The 20903-nt window shown below is 44.5% G+C and overlaps 2 protein-coding genes across 2 annotated transcripts in view; both read right to left on the bottom strand.

Moving 5' to 3' along the window:
* Positions 1 to 12204, bottom strand: part of LOC149321545 (inter-alpha-trypsin inhibitor heavy chain H3-like) — a 40639-nt gene extending 28435 nt beyond the window's left edge. The window contains exons 1-5 of the mRNA XM_089513995.1: positions 12112 to 12204; positions 11698 to 11718; positions 9616 to 9782; positions 9356 to 9460; positions 5278 to 5440 (exon numbers count right to left, since the gene is read on the bottom strand). Of these exons, the coding sequence (XP_089370121.1) occupies positions 5278 to 5440; positions 9356 to 9460; positions 9616 to 9782; positions 11698 to 11718; positions 12112 to 12204 (549 nt within the window). The remainder of the gene's footprint in view (positions 1 to 5277; positions 5441 to 9355; positions 9461 to 9615; positions 9783 to 11697; positions 11719 to 12111) is intronic.
* Positions 12205 to 17788: 5584 nt separating this feature from the next.
* Positions 17789 to 20903, bottom strand: part of LOC149321544 (inter-alpha-trypsin inhibitor heavy chain H4-like) — a 34026-nt gene continuing 30911 nt past the window's right edge. The window contains exons 20-21 of the mRNA XM_089524060.1: positions 20371 to 20464; positions 17789 to 18094 (exon numbers count right to left, since the gene is read on the bottom strand). Of these exons, the coding sequence (XP_089380186.1) occupies positions 18019 to 18094; positions 20371 to 20464 (170 nt within the window). The 3' untranslated portion in view covers positions 17789 to 18018. The remainder of the gene's footprint in view (positions 18095 to 20370; positions 20465 to 20903) is intronic.

Raw genomic sequence — 20903 nt, 5'->3', positions numbered from 1 at the left:
AAATCAACAAATCGCGCGCAAACAGTGCATCAAAGAAACAATAAAAACAATAAAAAGGATAAAACCCCAATTAGCCCTTCCTCATGGCCACGGAAGAGGAGGGAGGCCCTAAAAAGATGTTCATGGGGGGAATGCTTGATGAAATAAGAAGGTCTTTAAATCCTTCTTAAATTGGGCCAGGGAGGTAGTCGAGCGGAGCTCAGCGGGCAGCGTATTCCAGAGGGCCGGGGCGGCGATGGAAAACGTCCGCTTAGTGACGGAAGAAAGCCTAGCCCCTGGCACCTTCAGGAGTTGCTGCCCAGATGTTCTGAGGGTGCGGGACGGAATATATGGGGAGAGGCGGTCCTTCAGGTATCCTGGACCCAAGCCATTTAGGGCTTTATAGGTAATTACCAACGCCTTATATTGAGCTCGGAAGCGAATAGGCAGCCAGTGAAGATCTTTTAAAATCGGTGTTATATGGCTGGTCCTGGGAGCACCAGTGACCAGCCGGGCTGCCATATTCTGCACCAATTGTAGCTTCCGAGTTTGGTATAAGGGTTGCCCCATGTAGAGTACATTGCAAAAATCCAATCTTGAGGTTACCAGAGCATGTACGATCGTTTCAAGGTCCCTCTGGGCCAGGTATGGGCGCAGCTGGCGAATCAGCCGAAGCTGATAACATGTGCTCCTGACCGTCGCACTCACCTGAGCAGTCAGGTGAAGCGACGAATCCAGAAGCACCCCCAGACTGCGCACGGAGTCCTTCACAGGGAGCGTGACCCCGTTCAGGACAGGTGGAACCACCACCATTCCAGGACCAGGGGAACCTATCACTAGTACCTCCGTTTTCTCTGGATTCAGCTTGAGTCGGTTTTCCCTCATCCAGCCCATTACTGACTCCAGACAGGCCACAAGAGGAGAGACACCATCCCCAGTCACTGCATCAGTCGGAGACATAGAGAAAATAATTTGGGTGTCATCAGCGTACTGATAACCCCGCGCCCCATGTCTCCGGATGACCTCTCCCAGCGGTTTCATGTAAATGTTAAATAGCATGGGAGACAGAATGGCCCCTTGAGGGACCCCGGTTTTAAGGGGCCTCTCGTCGGAGCATACGTCTCCCAGCTGCACCATCTGGGACCTCCCAGAGAGGTAGGACCGGAACCACTGGAGCGCAGTGCCCCCGATTCCCACCTCCGCTAGGCGCCCCAGAAGGATACCATGGTCTATGGTATCGAAAGCCGCTGAGATGTCCAAGAGCACCAGCAGGGACACGCTTCCCCTGTCGATACCCAGACGGAGATCATCGACCAAGGCGACCATGGCCGTCTCAACCCCGTAACCCGCCCGGAAGCCAGTTTGAAATGGGTCTAGATAATCCGTTTCATCCAAGACCGTCTGAAGTTGGATTGCAACCGCCCTCTCGATCACCTTCCCCAAAAATGGCAGCAGCGAAACTGGCCGATAATTATTATATACCAGGGGGTCGAGGGAGGGCTTTTTCAGAATAGGTTTTACAATGGCCAATTTGAGTTCTGATGGAAATTGGCCCTCCCTCAAAGATGTATTAATAATCCGGCGTAACAACGAAGTTACCGCCGGTCCCCCCTGGGCCGCTAGCCACGAGGGACAGGGATCGAGAGAGCAGGTCGTCTTCCGGACTCTTCCGAGGAGCTTGTCCACATCATCGGTACTCACCAACTCAAATCGATCCAGTACAATAAAGTCCACGGAGGCTCTGGACACCTCTACCCTAGGTTTTGCTTGAATGTCGGCGTTAAGACCTTCGCTTATCCGAGAGGTTTTATCCGCAAAAAAGTCGTTAAATTGGTCACAGCAGGCCTTAGAAGGTTCAAGGATCTGGTTCAGGGAGGGGGGGAGCTGAGTTAGCTCCCTGACCACCCTGAACAACTCTGCTGGACGCGACTCTGCGGACGCAATGCGAGCAGCATAGAACGAATTCTTTGTTGCTCGTATTGCCTCTCCGTAGTCCTCTAACAGTTGGTCTAGGAGAGCCTTGTCGTCTAAGCAAAGGTATTTCCGCCAACGGTACTCTAGCCGTCGCAGTGCCCGCTTCCTAGCCCGGAGGTCTTCCGTATACCAAGGCTTACATTTGGAAGCGGGCCTGAGAGGGCGCTTCGGGGCGATACTGTGTATAGCCCTTGAAAGACCGGTATTCCAGATACCGGTGAGGGCATCAACAGAATCGCCGTCGCTACCAACCATGAGCCCCTCTAAGGCCTCTTGGAACCTTCCAGGTTCCATCAGCCTTCGAGGGTGGACCATCCGAATAGGTCCACCACCCCCGGGGGGGATCTGGGTAGAGACCTTGATTTTTGCCTCTACCAGGAAATGATCCGTCCATGACAAGGGGGAAATATTAACTATTTCCGCCCACGGATTTTCCGCATCCGAACAGAAGACCAAATCGAGAGTATTACCTGCACAATGTGTGGGACCCTGTATCAGCTGGGACAGGCCCATGGCTGCCATGGTTTCCATGAATTCCCGAGCCGCACCGGATGGAACATAGCTGGCCGCAAGAGGGATGTTGAGGTCGCCCAGGACAAGAAGCCTGGGCGTCTCCAACATCAGCTCTGCGACCAACTGTGTCAGCTCGTTAAGGGAGTCCGCTAATGCACGGGGTGGCCGATACACTAACAGAATCCCTAGACTGTCCCTAGCCTTTAGGGTCAGGTAGATACACTCAATATGGGACGTCTGTCGGATGTGGTTCCTGATGAGGGACACGGTGTTCCTATGTATCAAGGCCACACCCCCCCCCCGCCCACCTAACCTGCGCTGGTCCTTCACCGAGAACCCAGCAGGCAGGGCCTGAGCCCACACAGCATCCCCTTCAGGCCCTAGCCAGGTCTCGGTAATGCAAGCCAGGTCACATTTTGAGTCCTCCACAAGGTCGTGGAGGATGTGGGTCTTGTTATTGATAGACCTGGCATTGCACAGGAGCAGTGACAGGGTTTGTGGCACGGTTGGAGCGACCCTCAGGTTCCTTTGGTTGGGAGGGGGGCCGGAAGGAGGGATAGATATGATGCATCGATCCCTCCTTCCCCTGGAACGTAAGCCCCTTCTCCCACCGCCATACCTCCCCTTGCCCCACACTACCTCAATAGGAGCTCCGCTCAGCACGATGTTATCCCTTCCCTCCCCAGCCTGTGCATTCCCCGCCACCAGTTCCTCCCCCCATCCCACCGTGGCAATATAAAGAGCAGGGGTTTAGCCACCCCAGGCATCCCCTGCTCTAAGGGCTCGAACCCAGCCTCCCTAACCCACCTAAAAAACGCAGCTGCGCAGTTGCGCAGCTGCGCGCTTGCTCTCTGGGGAGCCGCAGATGGTAAGTCCTGGGCGGCTCCTCCGCGTGGGTGCGCAGCAGCGCAGTGTCCTCCAAACACGGAGGGCCGTCCAGCGGCACAGCGGTGGCCCCAGCAGCAGCAACACAGTCCTTGGGGGCGGGCAGAGGCGGGACGGAGGAGGAGGGCCAGACGCGTTGGATTTATCTAGGTCGCTCTCACCGACACGCCCCCTCCTCCGCCTTCCTCCAGGTGTTCCTGGCCCCCGGGATGGGCGCTTGCTCTCTGGGGAGCCGCAGATGGTAAGTCCTGGGCGGCTCCTCCGCGTGGGTGCGCAGCAGCGCAGTGTCCTCCAAACACGGAGGGCCGTCCAGCGGCACAGCGGTGGCCCCAGCAGCAGCAACACAGTCCTTGGGGGCGGGCAGAGGCGGGACGGAGGAGGAGGGCCAGACGCGTTGGATTTATCTAGGTCGCTCTCACCGACACGCCCCCTCCTCCGCCTTCCTCCAGGTGTTCCTGGCCCCCGGGATGGGCGCTTGCTCTCTGGGGAGCCGCAGATGGTAAGTCCTGGGCGGCTCCTCCGCGTGGGTGCGCAGCAGCGCAGTGTCCTCCAAACACGGAGGGCCGTCCAGCGGCACAGCGGTGGCCCCAGCAGCAGCAACACAGTCCTTGGGGGCGGGCAGAGGCGGGACGGAGGAGGAGGGCCAGACGCGTTGGATTTATCTAGGTCGCTCTCACCGACACGCCCCCTCCTCCGCCTTCCTCCAGGTGTTCCTGGCCCCCGGGATGGGCGCTTGCTCTCTGGGGAGCCGCAGATGGTAAGTCCTGGGCGGCTCCTCCGCGTGGGTGCGCAGCAGCGCAGTGTCCTCCAAACACGGAGGGCCGTCCAGCGGCACAGCGGTGGCCCCAGCAGCAGCAACACAGTCCTTGGGGGCGGGCAGAGGCGGGACGGAGGAGGAGGGCCAGACGCGTTGGATTTATCTAGGTCGCTCTCACCGACACGCCCCCTCCTCCGCCTTCCTCCAGGTGTTCCTGGCCCCCGGGATGGGCGCTTGCTCTCTGGGGAGCCGCAGATGGTAAGTCCTGGGCGGCTCCTCCGCGTGGGTGCGCAGCAGCGCAGTGTCCTCCAAACACGGAGGGCCGTCCAGCGGCACAGCGGTGGCCCCAGCAGCAGCAACACAGTCCTTGGGGGCGGGCAGAGGCGGGACGGAGGAGGAGGACCAGACGCGTTGGATTTATCTAGGTCGCTCTCACCAACACGCCCCCTCCTCCGCCTTCCTCCAGGTGTTCCTGGCCCCCCGGGATGGGCGCTTGCTCTCTGGGGAGCCGCAGATGGTAAGTCCTGGGCGGCTCCTCCGCGTGGGTGCGCAGCAGCGCAGTGTCCTCCAAACACGGAGGGCCGTCCAGCGGCACAGCGGTGGCCCCAGCAGCAGCAACACAGTCCTTGGGGGCGGGCAGAGGCGGGTATATTGTTTTTATGGAATTTTTATGTGTATTGTTCTATTACTTTCATTTTGCAATGGCCATTGGCCAAAAGCAATAAAGTATATGAGATGAGACATACAACCAGGTGGAGAGCAGCCTCCTCTGTACACTCATCCCTCCACATTCACTGGGGTTAGGGGTACAGGACCCCCGTGAATGTGGAAAAACCACAAATAACAAAAACACGATGTTTTATACCTGACAGAACACCTCTTTTCTGTGACCTACTAGATGCTTCCATACAATTGCCCTTCCTGAAACACAGAATTATGAAGGATCCAGATGACTTTGTTTTCCATTTGTACAACTCCTGTGTTTTTCTACTGCTTCATAAATCATTTTCCTTATCAGAAAAAAAATGGATTGCAGAGGACATGAGGAAGTCAATGCACAATGCTTTTTGACTGATGTCACTAAGATTCTTCTGTCTGGAAGCACCTTCATTGTGAACTACAGCAAGCTTTACAACAACGCAATTTCTTTAATATTAGAGTTACATTACCTCGAAGTGGTTGACAAGTTGCTTTGGGTTTACTTTTAGAAACAGCTCATATTTTCCAAACCGTCTTTTCAGTAATTCCTCATAGGTCAGCTCAAAAGTTACTTTGCTGGCTGCAGCAATGTTGACTGAAACACTGAACTTTTCAGTTTTCCTTCCAGAAGCCCTTTGAAGTTACAAAAATATTTGTTAGAGAATATGAAAAATGGGGCTGCAAATGTCTCATTCTCCCAGATTGTACATACTTTCTTACAAAGATAAAATTCAGTTGACTTATTCTTTGTAAATGAAAGCATTTAGTTTGGAAAAGTAAAGAAGAAACTCTTGTTTCTTATCTGAGTTTGTCATAGTACAATTTACCAACAAGACTTTTATTTTAACCATGGCTTATTTTAACCACATAGTAAGTTAGAATGAACTCTACTAACATGGCACTACCTTCTCTCCTTTCTTCAATGTCATAGCAGACATATGTTTTGACATTTGCATCTGGTAGGAAAAGATATTAATAGGAGTAACAGGGCATCAAATAAAGCAAGGGAAAGGGAGAGACATAATGACATCTCAGAGTCAGTTTGATGTTTCATAATGTTATTGTGATAAAACCAGGAGAAATGTGAGCTTACAAAGCACCAGAAAGCATTTTCTGTTAAAAAACCAAAACAAAAAAACCAAACATATGATGTGCCTGCAGCAAATTAACACAATCTGGGCATCCCTCTCACTCTCTCTCATCTTCTAGCTACAGGTCGATTCTCCTTTATCCAGAATTCTGAAATATTCCAAAGCCCAAAGTTTTTTTTCATGCATGGTTGAGATATTGACACCTTTGCTTTCTGATGGTTCAATGTGTAGAAACTTTGGCCCGTTACAGACTGCCCAAAAGGGGCGGTCTTGGGCTGCTGCCGGTTGCAGCGCGGAGGAGCCGCAGCAGCCAAACCGCGCGATTCCTCCGCGCTGCAAAAAAGGAGTGCAGAAATCGCACTCCTTCCGGCAACCCGGAAGAGCCGCCGCAAGTGCCAAAGCGCACACTCGCGACGGCTCTTCCGGGTTTAGACGTCCGGACGCTGTGCGTCCGTTATGTCAAGATGGCCGCGCCCGTCTGTATAGGGCGCTGCCATCTTGCCATACGGAATACGCGCGAGGGGCAAGGCGCGTCTGGAAGCGCCGCCCCTCACGCGTATTCCTGGCGCAACGACGGCGCCACTTAGGCCTGTCTGTAAGGCACCTTTGTTTCATGCACAAAATATTTAAAAATATTGTGAATAAAATTACCTCCAGGCTATGTGTATAATGTGTACATGAAACATAAATGAATTTTGTGTTAAGATTTGAGTACCATCTGCAAGATATCTCATATAGTCAGCCTGCGCCATATGTGAGCTTCCCTTTCCTGGCTTTCTGTATACACTGAAGCTGCGGTACAATCTAATGAATGGGGCATGAACATATGTGGTTTTCCCCTTACATGGTGTGTGTGTGTCTGTCTGTCCAGAACGGACCCCCCACGTAAGGGAAGGGAGTACTGTACACACACACAGTGGGTCCTTTCCATATGTGAGGGGTCTGAGTAAAGGAAAAAATGTGTATGCTCAAGCCCCATTTAAAACAATGTCCGCATGCTCCTGCATGTGCCATGGTGTGTGCACTGCATGCGCACACACCATTATTGCTTCTGGGGCTTGCCTTCCACATAAGGTTAAAGCCATGTATGGCACACCTGCGTATGGCGCAGGTGCATGTGTGTGTGTGTGTGTGTGTGTGCAAATACAGGTGTTCTTAAATTTTTTAAAAAATGAAATCCAAACCACTTCTTGTCCCAACCACTTTGGATAAAGGAGATACACCCTGTATCTAGGTGTCAAGTGACCTTGCTATGGGCCGAGACAGACCACCCGAAAATGGAAATCTGCAGGTGCCTGTTTTAACTCCAGAGGGACACTGCAGCCGCCATATCGCGTGACGTCCCTCCAGATTAAAAAGAACCCGGTTCTCCTGGGTTCTTTTTGCGGTGCCTGAGTTACGTCGTGAATGCACCACTGGTGCATAAGAGACGTGCAATGACATGTGGTCACTGTGCATCGCTTACATAAAGATGGAGGACCCCTTGTGGACGGGAGGCCCCATCAGGCAGCCACCCGCACGTATTAGAGTTCTGGAACGTGCAGTTGCCATGCTCTATGGAACTCTAGTTTCTGTGGCAAGATGGAGCTTTTGGCCCATTTGTCTCAGGCCTATATATCTATCTAGTCCACTCTTTTAAAGAACAAGAGAAAATTAATATTTTATGTCAAGAAAATACATGCTTTGGCTGCAGTTAAGTAACACAGTCTGGATTATCTATCTATCTATCTATCTATCTATCTATCTATCTATCTATCTATCTATCTGTCTGTCTGTCTATCTAGTCTTCTGATTTAAAAAACAAGAGAAAATTAACTGGACTTTGAAAAGAGTGGAGAGATGTCAAAGATGACAGGGTTTAAAATATAGTTGAATAGTTTAATTAGAAGAACAAATAGGTATAGCTGGCATAGCCAGCATGGTATGATGGTCTGAGTGTTGGACTAGGACTCAAAGAAACCAGGTTTTGAATCTCTTATCAGCCCTAGAAACTCACTAGATGACTGTGTGCAAGCCACACTTTCTCAGCCTCAGAGGAAGGCAATGGCAAACCTCCTCTGAATAAATCTTGCTGAGAAAACCCTGGGACACATTCCCCCTTAAGGTTGTCATAAATCAGAAATAACTTGAAAGCATACAACAACAACAAAATGAATCAACTGGGTTGGGGGTAACATTGTGATGAAGTATCTGATCTGGATGTTTTAAATCTTTTTCTTCTTCAGTAGTTCTCTCTAATGAATCTGCCAAACCTGTTTTTCAGTCCTTTCAAGATTAAAACAAAATGTTTATTCCATAATGTGAGTGTGCTCATCATAAGAAAATGCTGTTGAAGATTATGGCTCCCAGTAGAGTGGAAAATATGTTCCAGGATTTAGTCTGAACTGTAAAGGACCTGTTCCAAGGAGCTCTCCAGTACAGGATCATTTCTAGGTTTATGTGTGTCTATATGGTGATGCTTTCAGATCACACTGTGTGACACCTCCAAGGGTGTGTCACTTGGTGCGCTTGTGGGAAGAGACTGCCTTCTGGTGTGTACTGCCATGCCTGTCCATGGATTGACCAGGTCTCTTGGAAACTGTAGTTCCTGGGAAGGACATGGTCCACCCTCCGGAGTCAGCAAGGAAGCCAGGATACTGTTGGCAAGCCACAGTAAATTCCTAGAGACCTCTCCTTTCACTGAATGGCACTGCAACCCCTTTGGACCTTGTAAACAAGGAGCGTAGACTGGAACAAACCAAGACACGGACATTCCCTTCACATGCCTTTCAGGAAAATGAAAACAGAAGTGCAATACACCATCTTTGGCTTCCTTTTTGTATGCAGGTACTGCCTGCTGGAAATGTAAGTGGTTAGAGAGGGAAGACAAAAATTGGCTGCTTCTACCAGTGCTTCATTTGTTTTGGTTATGAAGGCAAGAAGGTGGGAAAAGCAATCTCTTTCACACTGCATCATTAACACGTTGCTACCACTTTGACTCCTATGTCTCTATCCTATGAAATTCTAGAATTTGTCATTTCATGAGGAATTTCAAATGTTCTGAGACAATTCCTAGTATCTAATCAAACTACAAATCCCAAGATGCCATAGGATGCACCCATGGTCATTAAAGTGATATTAAAGTGATGTAATTGTACAGAATGAAGAAACTAGAGACATTTTCTAGCTATGAGAAACAAAGCTTTTTCAGGTCTTTTTTTTTTTTTAAATGTTGTATGCAATCCTGTTCTTGAGCATACATGCTGTGTAAATATGATGCCTTGACTCCTAGATCACATCCTCATGATAACAGAGCTACATTATCACTGCCCATCAGAGGTTGTCCACAAGGTTGACTAATGATCAACATAACATAGACTTGCCAAATCTCACTTAGATCCATATATCTGCCCACAAATTTCTATCTTTTTTTCTTCACAAATAAACTATCAGAATATGAAAAAAATCTAATACTCACTTGACTAGGCCTGCTGTCTGTCCTTTTGCAACTGCCTGTTGATATTGCTGTTGAGCAGCTTCTTTTTCTTTTATAGTTCCAGGATAGGTGACCCCATCAATTGTCCTGTAGGAGAAAAGACAGATATCTGAAATTTTATGCAGACGTATGAAAATATTCTCATTGGGCAAAACAGCTTGCTCATTCCAGCTCTACTAGTTCCCACAAAGAGTGACTTGAGCATTCACATCACAATGGTTCAGAAAATAAGTTTTACACACATGGTAAAATTGGTGATGAAGGCGGTCTTGGGGAGCTCGACATCAAAGAAGGCTTCCTTGGATACATTGGCCCTGTTGACAGCTCTACTCGTGATGACATTATGGGAAAATCGGGAGGTAACTTTACAGTCCACTTTCATGCTGTAGATATCTATACCATCACTGTTCTGGAAAGAAGGAAATTGGAAAATCATCACCACTGGCTCAACAAGACTGGGAAATATCCACCATGGAGGCAGTATGAAAATCAGTCAAAAACACCACCCCTCTTACATCCCTGAACGAAGGTAATAGGATGATACACAAGTATGCATACATGGGTTTGTCATATTCTTCATTTACGTTTTAAATGATACCCTTCAAAGCTCTTAGGTGTTCAAACAAAAACGTAATGGCCGCCATCCTGTTTGTGATTTATACATGCACAAGTGCAGTGTACACCCACATATATACTTTTTTGGGGTCAACATCACACTACACTGTTATAGTGCTATTATTCCACTTTAATTGCCATGGCTGCCTCTTGTAGCATTCTGGGGTTTGTAATTTAGTGACACCTAAGAGCCAAATCCAAAATTTCTGGATGAGAATTCTAATTGCCCCTCCCTAAACTGCAAATCCCAAGATTCCACAGGAGGCAGCCATAGCAGATAAAGTGGAATAATAATGCTATAACAGTGTAGTGTGATATTTGTGGTGTTGGTCATTGCATTAGGTGGTATTGTCACCTTCCCACCAGAATAACCAACTCCCACCCCCCCACCCCCAAACTTACCATTTCACTGCAATAGCTGCCTCTCCATGGTTATTCATTCTCTGTAGAGAGTGGGGGCAGTCAGTTTGCTCCTAACTAAGGAGGAAAGGCACCAATGGCTTAGAGAGGAACAAAAGGTAAAGCTTTATTACAGGAACTCCACTCTAAAGATAGGGAAGTTTGTCAGGGTGCTAATCTAATCCAGCTACTCTCTTGGGGAGAGAAGTCTGGAAAGGAGATGAGGTGGAAGCATCCCTAAGAGTATCAGTTTACATCACAGGAGGGACAAAGAGAAAGGGCACCCTCAAATTATCCAAACCTATTACTACTACCGACTTGACTCTTCAGTGCTAAGCATTATTCATCCTTGACTCTCAATTCATTCTTGACTCTTCAGTGCTAAGCTCCGCTCGTCTACCACCCTGGCCCAATTTAGGAAGGACCTTAAAACCTTCCTATTCCAACAGGCATTCCCCGAATAGATATCCTGTGGGCCTCCCTCCTCTTTCGTGGCCAAGAGGTTGGGCTATGGGGCTTTTTATTGTTGGGTATATGTTTGTGTATTGTTTTTATTGAAATGTATTTAAATTGTATGTTTTATTGCTGTAAGCCGCCCTGATCGAAGGAAGGGCGGCCTATAAATAAAAATTTTATTTATTATTTATTTATTTATTATTGCACTTCCAACATGGGGAAGAGTGGTGAGAATCAGAGAAGTATCTGTCTGTGTTCTTGTAGGCAGGTGCAGACTGATGACACCATCCATCAAGACCCCCAGAAGACCCCAGGGGATCTCCCTTGGCCTGTGTCTGGCTGTGGGGACTCTGCCCTGATCTCCCACACATTTTACACCATCAGCTGAATTGCCATTGAATGAGGGGAGGGTGGCAGATAGACAGAGGGGCCTGGGGGGGGGGTGAGAGGGGAGTCAAAGTGTAGTTGTACCTTTGGAAGTTGTATGCTATGTTTGGAAACCCTGGATCACTGTGTGTGAATTAGACCTAAGTTGTGGAGTCATTTTTTCATCTACTACCATCTCAGGGAAAATTTCCAGAGAATGTGAAGAATCAAGGCTCTCATTTTGTCAAGGTCAAAACTGCCTGAGCCAGGAGACCACCTCTTCTTCTCTTTGTTCTATGTTGCTTTAAAACTAAATGGGGGGCACCATATAGTCAGATTATATGGCTCTCATGTGACAGTTTAGTATATCTTGAAAGAAGATGGTGTGTGTGTGCTAAGAGTAAGCACAAAACCAAAAGGATGAAGTTAAAAGTTTCCCCACTGAGTTTAACAGAAAATGTGCTGTACATAAATGGTATGGTACTTACAGCATCTGCAGCATTTCTTTTCTGTAAAGAAAAAAGAGAGAAAATGCACCATTATCTTACAATTATTACTGGAAGAATCTGGAAATATTCATAGTTTTATACAATACAAGCTACCAGCTTCAATGGACATATTCACCACACAGGAACCTTGGTAGCCCAAAGGAAAAAGCAGACTCTTTCCATATGATTAAGATTATGTTTTATTTCCAGAAGGAATGATTCATAAATAATTTCCCTTTTACTATCAGGAATATTTGATCATTCTAAAATAAATAAATAAATAAATAAATAAATAAATAAATAAATAAATAAGGATGTTAAAAGTTGGAAGTGCGTTGACTTTAGGCAGTATTATGATTCTATGGCATTATAGATATGAAACATACTGTTGGTATGACTTTTTTGCACACTTACCTTGATGTTTCTGATATTATTTATAAAAAAATCAGATGATCCAAGTGCAGGAATCAGCACCAACAGAGCAAAAAACAGAAATTGGTTCCCCATGGTCGAAGAATAAGCACAAAAACAGTTAGCAATGCAGTCTTATAATGCAGTTTGCAAAATGTTAATAAGTAGCTCGAGAAAACTACCAAATATTTGTGTAACTGTTCTGTCAATAACAGTGCACAGTGGAGTCTACATTATCAAGCATTGGTTGTGGGGAGCTGATGGGGTCAAGGCCTAATGTCTGAGCTGCCACCATGCTAGCCAGTTTTCCAAGATATGGAAGGAAAGGGGGATAGCTTGCAGTCTCTTCCCCAAGTTGCTTTCAGCTAACCCTGATCACCAGAGAAAGCAGACTTCCCTGGATAAGGTGGCTAATCCCACCCTCTCGCTTTCCCCTTTTTAAAAAAATATAAAAAAAGGAAGGACCAAGTCTGCAGCCATCCCACACTTCTTTTTTGGTCCCAAAGGAACTGTCAAACCAACATCTGCAAGAGACCAGCAGCTGAGCAAAGGAAGCAGAAGCATATTTACTCACAAGTACCCCCTCTTTTCCAGAGAAAGCCTGAATGTGACATTTAAAATCTGGCAAAAGTGTTTGGGACGGCATACTTTGCTTCTGACAGAAGCAGTGGACTAAATCAGCAAGGCAAAATGGATGGAAGCCCATGAGGGGATCAACACATATCTCTGACTTTGCCTAAAAGTTTCCTAGCCAAAGTATCTTCTTTTTTGTTCTGTTCTGTTCTATTCTGATCTTTAAAGGCTTCTCCATTCCCCTTGATCTCCTTATGATTTGTCCTACCCCCGTTTCAGTTTATAACTCAACCTGATTTAAAATTATTAAAATATATATTTTTCCTTTCAATATTAATTAGGAAAATATGATTAAAAATAGCAGATGGTCTGCTGTGGACAAAGCAATGAAGTCAGATTCTGCTTCATTATCCCTGTAGAAGAAATGGTTTGCACCAGCGGTTTTGTTGTTTGTTTGTTTTGTTTTACTATCTGATGGTGTTTTTAAACTGTCTAAACTAACAGTTACTTTCAGATGCAACAGAGGAATAGATGGAATTTGCCTTTGCTTCTTGTGTATTCTTCCTCATTATGGCTTTTTTCATCTGGATCACACTCTGATGTTTCATGGCCACATGTGTCCTGGTTTTCATCTGTGAAATGTTGGAGTGTATGAAAGTATGTGTGGCCTCATTGTTTAGGTGACCTTTCCATGATAGGTTAGCTATAACTGAAAATCACTATTCTAATTACTGTAATTCTGAATACAAGAAAGTGAAGAGTAGTTTTAAGAAAAGCATGTCACATTGCATGTATAATGCTGCTTACTACTGGGAGGCTATTTTCTTGAAATGTTACTTCAGTCTCTAATTTTAAAGGATTGAGTAATGGTGCAGAAGAGGGTTCCCAATCTTAAGGGGGTTAGTGGGTACATTTTTGACCGTAAAGACAATATCTTTGACACTGTTACAAATTGGCTGCCAATGATTTTATACTGTTTTAACAGGATAATTTTAACTGTGTAGATGAAATTATGAAAAGCAGAAACCCCAGAATTCTATAACATTGATCCATAGCAGTTAAAGTGTCAAATTGCATTAATTCTGCAATGCAGATGCAGCATGAGACAAGCTTGCTTCGTATCTGTCAAAGAAGTTAAAGCACTGTGAAAGAATCTGAGAATACCTTCCTAGGGTCATTGTGTCCAGATACAGAAGACCCTCTCCACCCCTCCACATTTTTAAAGATCCAAAGATCAATATGATGTTCGGGAGGTCTCACATGATATGTTTTTGAGTGGATGTAGTCAATAAATGGAAGCCAAAACCCTTCTTCCCTTATTTGACCCCAAAAGACATGAACATTATCTGATTATTTTTCCATCACCCAATAGTCCCATATTCTTTTCCAACACATTTCCAATCTGCGGATACCTTGCTAGGGTCATCTGTGTTCCCTTTTTTAAAAAAAGATCAAGAGATCCAGAGATGAAGATGATGTTCAGGAGCTCTCACGTAATGTTTTTGAGTTGATGTAATCAATAAATGGAAACCAAAGTCCTTCTTTCCTTATTTGACTACTAAATACTCCCATATTCTTTCCCAGCACGTTTCTAAAAAGAATATCACCCGTTTTCCATTTCCCCCCTATTTCCATGAGGGGATCTGCAATAAAGAACCCAATTAGCTTTTTGTATTTTAGATTCTTCTTGTTGTGCAAAAAGAGAGATAAAAGTAGCACACCAGAGCAAAACCAAAATCTTTGGCCAGTGATTTCAGAAACTGTTTTGGAGAATAAGGTGCCAAACATTATTTATCTTTAGATAAACAAGCCGAAAGTGAGTAAATGTACTGTTAAAATCACACCATCCCCAACATTTAGAAGTGACATTTTTGGCCAATCTGGATAGTTTGTTTGGGGTTAAATAGCATTTGTGTAAATCATCAGATATTTTCTTCTATTAGGGCTGACCTAGATTTGAGGTGAGTGGAGGTTGATATTTGATTCCATTCATTATCTAATATTTTCAAGTTTAGTTACAACTCCTAGTCACATCTGGAAACTCAGCTGCTATCATATTTATGCTGAATTAGGAATGTATAAATCAGAGAGGCCTGACCCTGATGTATATTTTTGGATTTGTTGCACATTTTTTCAAAGATTGTCGGAGATCTGGGTATTTCCCTTTGTGACCATGTTAGAAGTAAAGGATGGTATTTCAAGTAGCTGAAGCCAATTAACTGTCCTTGATGCAACCTATGTAATCAGTTCCTCTGGTTTGTTGGGCATAGCCATTTTCAATAGATCCTACACTGTACTGTATAAACAGTATATTATGGCTTTTCCATTTACTGAAAGGTGATGAGTTATCTTTATAACAGTACAATGGCAAAAGGGCTAGATATGAGAGGGTTCTGGGGCAAGTACTTATTTCCATTTGTTCTCAATTTTCAATAATGTTTTCAGCCAGGCATTTTGAGTCTGTTTGCTTTGGTGGCTTTAGTAAAAAAACAGCGGCATCACTACAGGGATGCAGGGAGTCTGGACCACACTCACTGACACCTCAGAAGGCAGCTGACACCTGGTCTGGCTGTCCTCCTGCTTCAGGGCATGTGTATGCAGTGCTGCTGCCTACACCTGCCCCTTCCTTCCTGCTGCTGTGACTCTCATAGCCAAGAAAGCCAAGGCAGCGGGGGAAAGAGATGTGCACATGAGCATGTGCCCTTTTCCACTGCCATAGTTCTCTCCACCAAGAAGGTAGCTAAGGCAGTAAAGGAGGGGTGAGTGAGTGTGTATGTGTGTGCCATTCCCAGCCCCTTTCTCTTCTTCTTTAAGTGACTGTCAAACACTTACTGGCTGGAATTGCTCTAGTAAGCTGGCTGGGCAGGAACACTTCTCCGTGTGGGGGGAGAGTGATAGATAATGTCCATCTATGTCTAAATGGAGGTGTATTTCCAAAGGAAAAAGAGAGGGATGAGACCAGAGTGCAGGTGTGGAAGCACTGTGTGTGTGTGTGTGTGTGTGTGTAACCATCTCTTTTGAAGAAGCTTGACCAGAATGGAAAATGATTCTGGATCTCATTTGTTCAATGATTGGACAGCGAGAACAGAAAAACTATCTTTGATCGTCCTCTACTTTCATTTGCTGCTCTTTGCAACCCTGTTTTCCCTTGCACGCTTTGAATTACTTCTATTTAAGATTGTTTTCATTTGTGTGAGCCCTGTCATCAACTTATATAGTTTGAATGCACTTTGGCTTTATGATCAGCTAGCTGGCTAAAGTTGGGTTTTATTTTATTTATTATTTATTTATTTTGCAGCTGTTAGGACAGGTATGGTTCTTATTATTTTGAACATTATATGTTAAAGCAGCAAGGGGAGGAGAGCAGGAAGGAGAGAGAAAAAGAGAGCAAGAGACCAAATGCAATATATCAAGTTGTAGCTGCCTGAGAAGTGCTGATATTTTGCAGAAAGGCAGCTCTATTCCAAAAGTACAAATACTTTTTATAAAAGTATATATTATGCTAAAAATTCTTCAGACTCCAGCCATATATGGAGAGTGAAATCCCAGAAGTCCAAGTGAGGTTCAGGAAAGGAAGAGGCACTAGGGACCCCATTGTAGACATACAATGGAGAATGGAGCATACCAAGGAATTCCAGAAGAAAATCAGCATGTGCTTTATAGCCTTTGCATAGATCACAAAAGTTATGGGCTGCTCCTAAAGAGGATGGTGGCACAAAAGATGCTCTGAAGCTACCAAATCTGGTGGCATTGAGGAATGGGAGACAGTCTCTAATGCCTGGGTAGTCTGGAGCCTGGATCGGCTGGAGGCAAGAGGACTTTCCACTTTTTGTCCCCACAGTCAGGCCACTTTGCCTGGTGGTTGCAGGAGTGGCTCCCAAGGAGTCTAGGTTCCTTTCTTGGCCTGGTTATAGTTTTGAGCTCCCAGAGCACCATGTAACAACCATTGCATGGAATTTAAATTTTGATTATTGAACTTTGATCTTTGAAATTTTATAATGGCTATCAAAAATAATTGACAAATGATGACACTACCAGGAAAGGCAAAGGACTTTATCACATGCAGCTTTTAAACCACGATAAAAGTTTGATAATTGTGCCTTTGGTGATAGTTATCATATGATGTAGTCTCCATCTCGTCTCTGCCTTGTCCTCCAAGGATGGTTAGCTTGCACTTTGCTTCTGATGAGGAAAGACCATCAATAAGCTCCCAATTGCCCTGGGTTAGCACCTGCCCTTGAGTGTGGTAAGTTATTCCTATGGCAGTTTTGAGACTGGGTAGTCATGCAGTGTCAGTGTCTCCTTCACTCCCATATCCCCCCTTTCCTTTGTTACTCCAGAAGAGCCTGTTTTGTTTTGTTTTACTTCCATATATATATATATATATATATATATGCAGTAGGGAGTGCTCCCAAACTGAATGTATGCCCTTCCTTTCATTAACGCAACTGTGACAAAAACATGGGTCATGTGATAAAATCCTATGCAATGTACTTCTGGACCTTCTTCCAGACCACTGAATCTCAGTAATTTGTATTGGTGTCCCCCTCCATTGGTCCTGTTTTCAATCAAAGACCTGAGATAATAGAGGTATCCCTCCTCCACCCTGTTTATATTCCCAGCAGGTAATATGTGTGTGGAGAGATGGAAGAAAATCCTGGTGCTATTTCCCATGTGAGATTTGAGATATCAGTGGGATTTCTTCTAACCCCACTTGAATTTGTAAGAGAGAGTAGGAGTGTTCTGTGGAGGAATGGACAGTGAGATACATGCTGGGATTGAACTGGGGAAGGAGCAAAATCTGGGGGAGGAAGAAAAGCCTTATCTCTTGTGGTCTGCATCCAGACCATTTGCAAGCCCCAAATTTGCAGCTAGACACATGGGCTGGAGATCCCCCTCCTCTGCAATATATACTCACCATAGTGTAAATCCCATTGAACATAACTGGGTTTATTCTTGAGTAGACATGTGTAACATTTGCACTGCAAATGCTTGATTTCAATTGCATGCTGTTGATTGGATTTTGGGTTGCAGAGCAATTGAAGGATTCAACTTATTGTGAAATAAGCAAAAATATGGACTATAGATTCAAGAAATCAATAACAGATCTGAGAAATCACTTTATTAGCCATATCACATGTTTGGGTTCTGTGTAGCCTTTTTGTTCCTCAGTGCTCTGGTTTAGGAACTTAATAAACTACACATCTGAAATTCTCATGGAACATTTAAAAATATTGAAACATTTAAAAAATAAAGTTTAAGAAAATTAAATCATTGGCACAATTAATACACAAGGTGGTATTTTAAATTCCAGGACTTTTAGTGCTGGAAAACTACTCAAGAATTGAGATTCAGGGTCCGACACGAAATAACATCTCCAAGGGACTCTGTCCTGTAGTCTGTCTTATTTTGTCTGAAAAAGAAACAAACAAAGGTAATAACTCTAATAGCCAAAATCTTCATATCCTAATCTTTTGATTTTTTATAATTAAATCCATCTAAAATATCCTCACATCTGTGGCTGCATAGTACACAAAACAGAAAGTCCACCAAAATACCAGCCAATGAATGTAAAAGGATGTCCATGGCCAGCAAACAGGGAACTCTATACACTTATACAGAGTTATATACATAATCTATTCACTTATTTAGTCTTTACAATATAAGTCTATCCACTTACAGAGGAGAGAAGACTGAGAGGTGATGTGATAGCCATCTGTAAATATTTGAAGAGATGTCATGTAGAAGAAAGAGCAAACTTGTGTTTGGCTGCTCCAGAGATTGATATAAGTAAGGAACTGAAAGCATGTAGCCAAGCAGCAAACTAAGAGGAGACAAGCTCCATATGCTCTAAGATGGTCAACAAAATATTCATATAATATCACTGTTTGGCGAGTGTTGTCCTATCTTTTTAATATGATATATTAAGTGTATTTACATTTGTTTGCAGCCCCTGAGAAAGGCTTAGTGTTGGGCTTTGTAAACACTGAATAAACAGCTGATGATCCTAGAGCATGTGGAGCTTGTCTCCTCTTTGTTTGCCACTCCAGAGAGTGGGACATAAACCAGTGGATTCAAATTACAAGAAAACAGATTCCACCTAAACTCTATGAGGTCTTTAAACAGTGGTTGGATGACTATCTTTTGGGAGTGCTTCAACTGTGTATTTCTGCATGGGAAGGGAGTGGACAGGTGGCCCTTGGCATAATTTCCAGCTCTATGATTCTGTTCTCACAGGATGCACAGAGCTTTTTGACACAAACAGGAAAACCTTTCCAAGAATAGATTTATATACATGAGATTTAGATTTCTCAAGTTCAGGTCTTTATGTCTTCATTGTGATTTCACTGTCACTAGCAATCAAGATAAGGCCAAGTTATAGCAGAGACACATGAAAAAGAGAATTCACTTAGTAGAATGAAATGTACCTTTTCTTTTGTGCACAAAAATATTGTCATGATTGTGTCAATCCATGATTTACTCTTTTTTGTCTATATTTTGTTATAAATTCCCTGGTTTGGTGACTCATAGCGGAGAGCCAAGACAAAAACCTCATTTATCACATCAGTGAAATTGGATTTCTTAAATTTGTACTCAAATATAGCAATACACATGGCCCTAACTGGCATTTCAAAGCTGTTTTTGGAGTTTATCACATGGGGGGAAAATCGGGGGTTTAAACAGTAATTTTCCTGGGAAAGTTGCATGATTGTGTTGAAGATTTTCACACACACCGCGATTACAGAGGACTTATCCCAGGAATAACCAGGGTATAACCAGCAACAATTCATTCACAGGATTTCCCACTATTGCACGACTTTCCTGGGAAAATGACTGTTTAAACCTCTCATTTTCCCCAATTCTCTCCATGTGATAAAGTCCGTGTTGCTCCAGACCTAGATCCTGGCTTCATTCTGTTGCTATAGAGAGAGAAGATTTTGTTTAGTTTACCCCCTTTTGGTTTAGTTTTTTAAGTTTACAATGACTGAAAACTGCAACTTTTAAACATTTTCAAGATACATTAAAAATATGTGGAACTGTGAAATCTGAAAGCCCCTTTGGAAAAAAGCAGGAAAAGCACTCCAATCCGGAAAAGACCCCTCCCTTACTCAGGTGACAAGGATAACATCTGGCTACAGTTCTGCAACCAGAGAAGAGAACTGAGGTTACCTTGTCAGAAATCACTAGAGATCCAGGTAACCCAGGAAAGCAGTCTCAACTCATACCTCCCCCTGCCCCCAATGGCTAGTTAAGTTGCCATGGCAGGACTCCCAGGGCTTAGAAGCAGCCCAGGGTTAGTGACTATCTCCTTGTGAAATGTCCAAAAACTGAAATAAGGTGTGTAACCCCATGCTATGGGGAAATATGTCACCAACTTTGTTCCAGGCACAGTCTAATTTTTACATCTCTTTAGCATATGGTAGAAATACGGAACTCACTGTGAAAAATATTGTTATGGTCAACTTAATACCTTAAGAATTATTAATTTTGATACTGTTTACTAGACCATGTATCCAGCTTACCAGACCAGGTATCCATGCGTTAGGTGAACAAACCCCAATTATATGAAGATGTTAGAGCACATGATACAAGAGAGGTTAAAAAGATCTTGGCATTGTTGCAAATGAGTACAAGGCTAGTGCAAGATTAAAAAATGCTCCAAAGAAAGGGATTATTGATGTCTTTTACCTGAGGGTATTATACCTTTGCCCCTGAACAATTATTTTTTTCCTTCTCTTGTTTTGTGATCCTCCTTCAAAATGTGTGTTAAAGAAAAACTGACCTGCAGAACAAAAGCAAAGGTGGGGGGGGGGGAGAGAAATTACTTGATTGGACATTCTGCTGGAATAGCTGCTAAACCTCAATGACAGACTATTTCCTGCCTCACCCTAGATAACAGTTAGGTCCTTGTTGCTATCTGCATTTTATAGGGATATTTGGTTTTTAAATTGATGTATATGGTTCATCAATAAAGGCACTGGGAGGATTTTGGGCAATACACCTTCTGGGGCCACACAAATTCCTAAGTACTCTATCCTCTAATTTCTCCCATTTTCCCCTCCCCATTTGCTGCCACTTGCCTCCATGCTTTCTCGCTCCAGCCTTCCCTTCTTGCTCTTTCCTGTGCTTACTTTATTTGTCTTACAAGGCAATGAGTACTTTTATTTCTCTCTTATTAACTTTCCAAAGAGGTTGAGCATGCCACAAGGGAAGGTATGGTT

This window comes from Sceloporus occidentalis, unplaced genomic scaffold (genome assembly GCF_023333645.1).
Source record: "Sceloporus occidentalis isolate IW3139 unplaced genomic scaffold, rSceOcc1.0.p SCAF_1, whole genome shotgun sequence".
Taxonomy (NCBI): Eukaryota; Metazoa; Chordata; class Lepidosauria; order Squamata; family Phrynosomatidae; genus Sceloporus; species Sceloporus occidentalis.
This window is presented reverse-complemented; position numbering and strand designations above follow the sequence as displayed.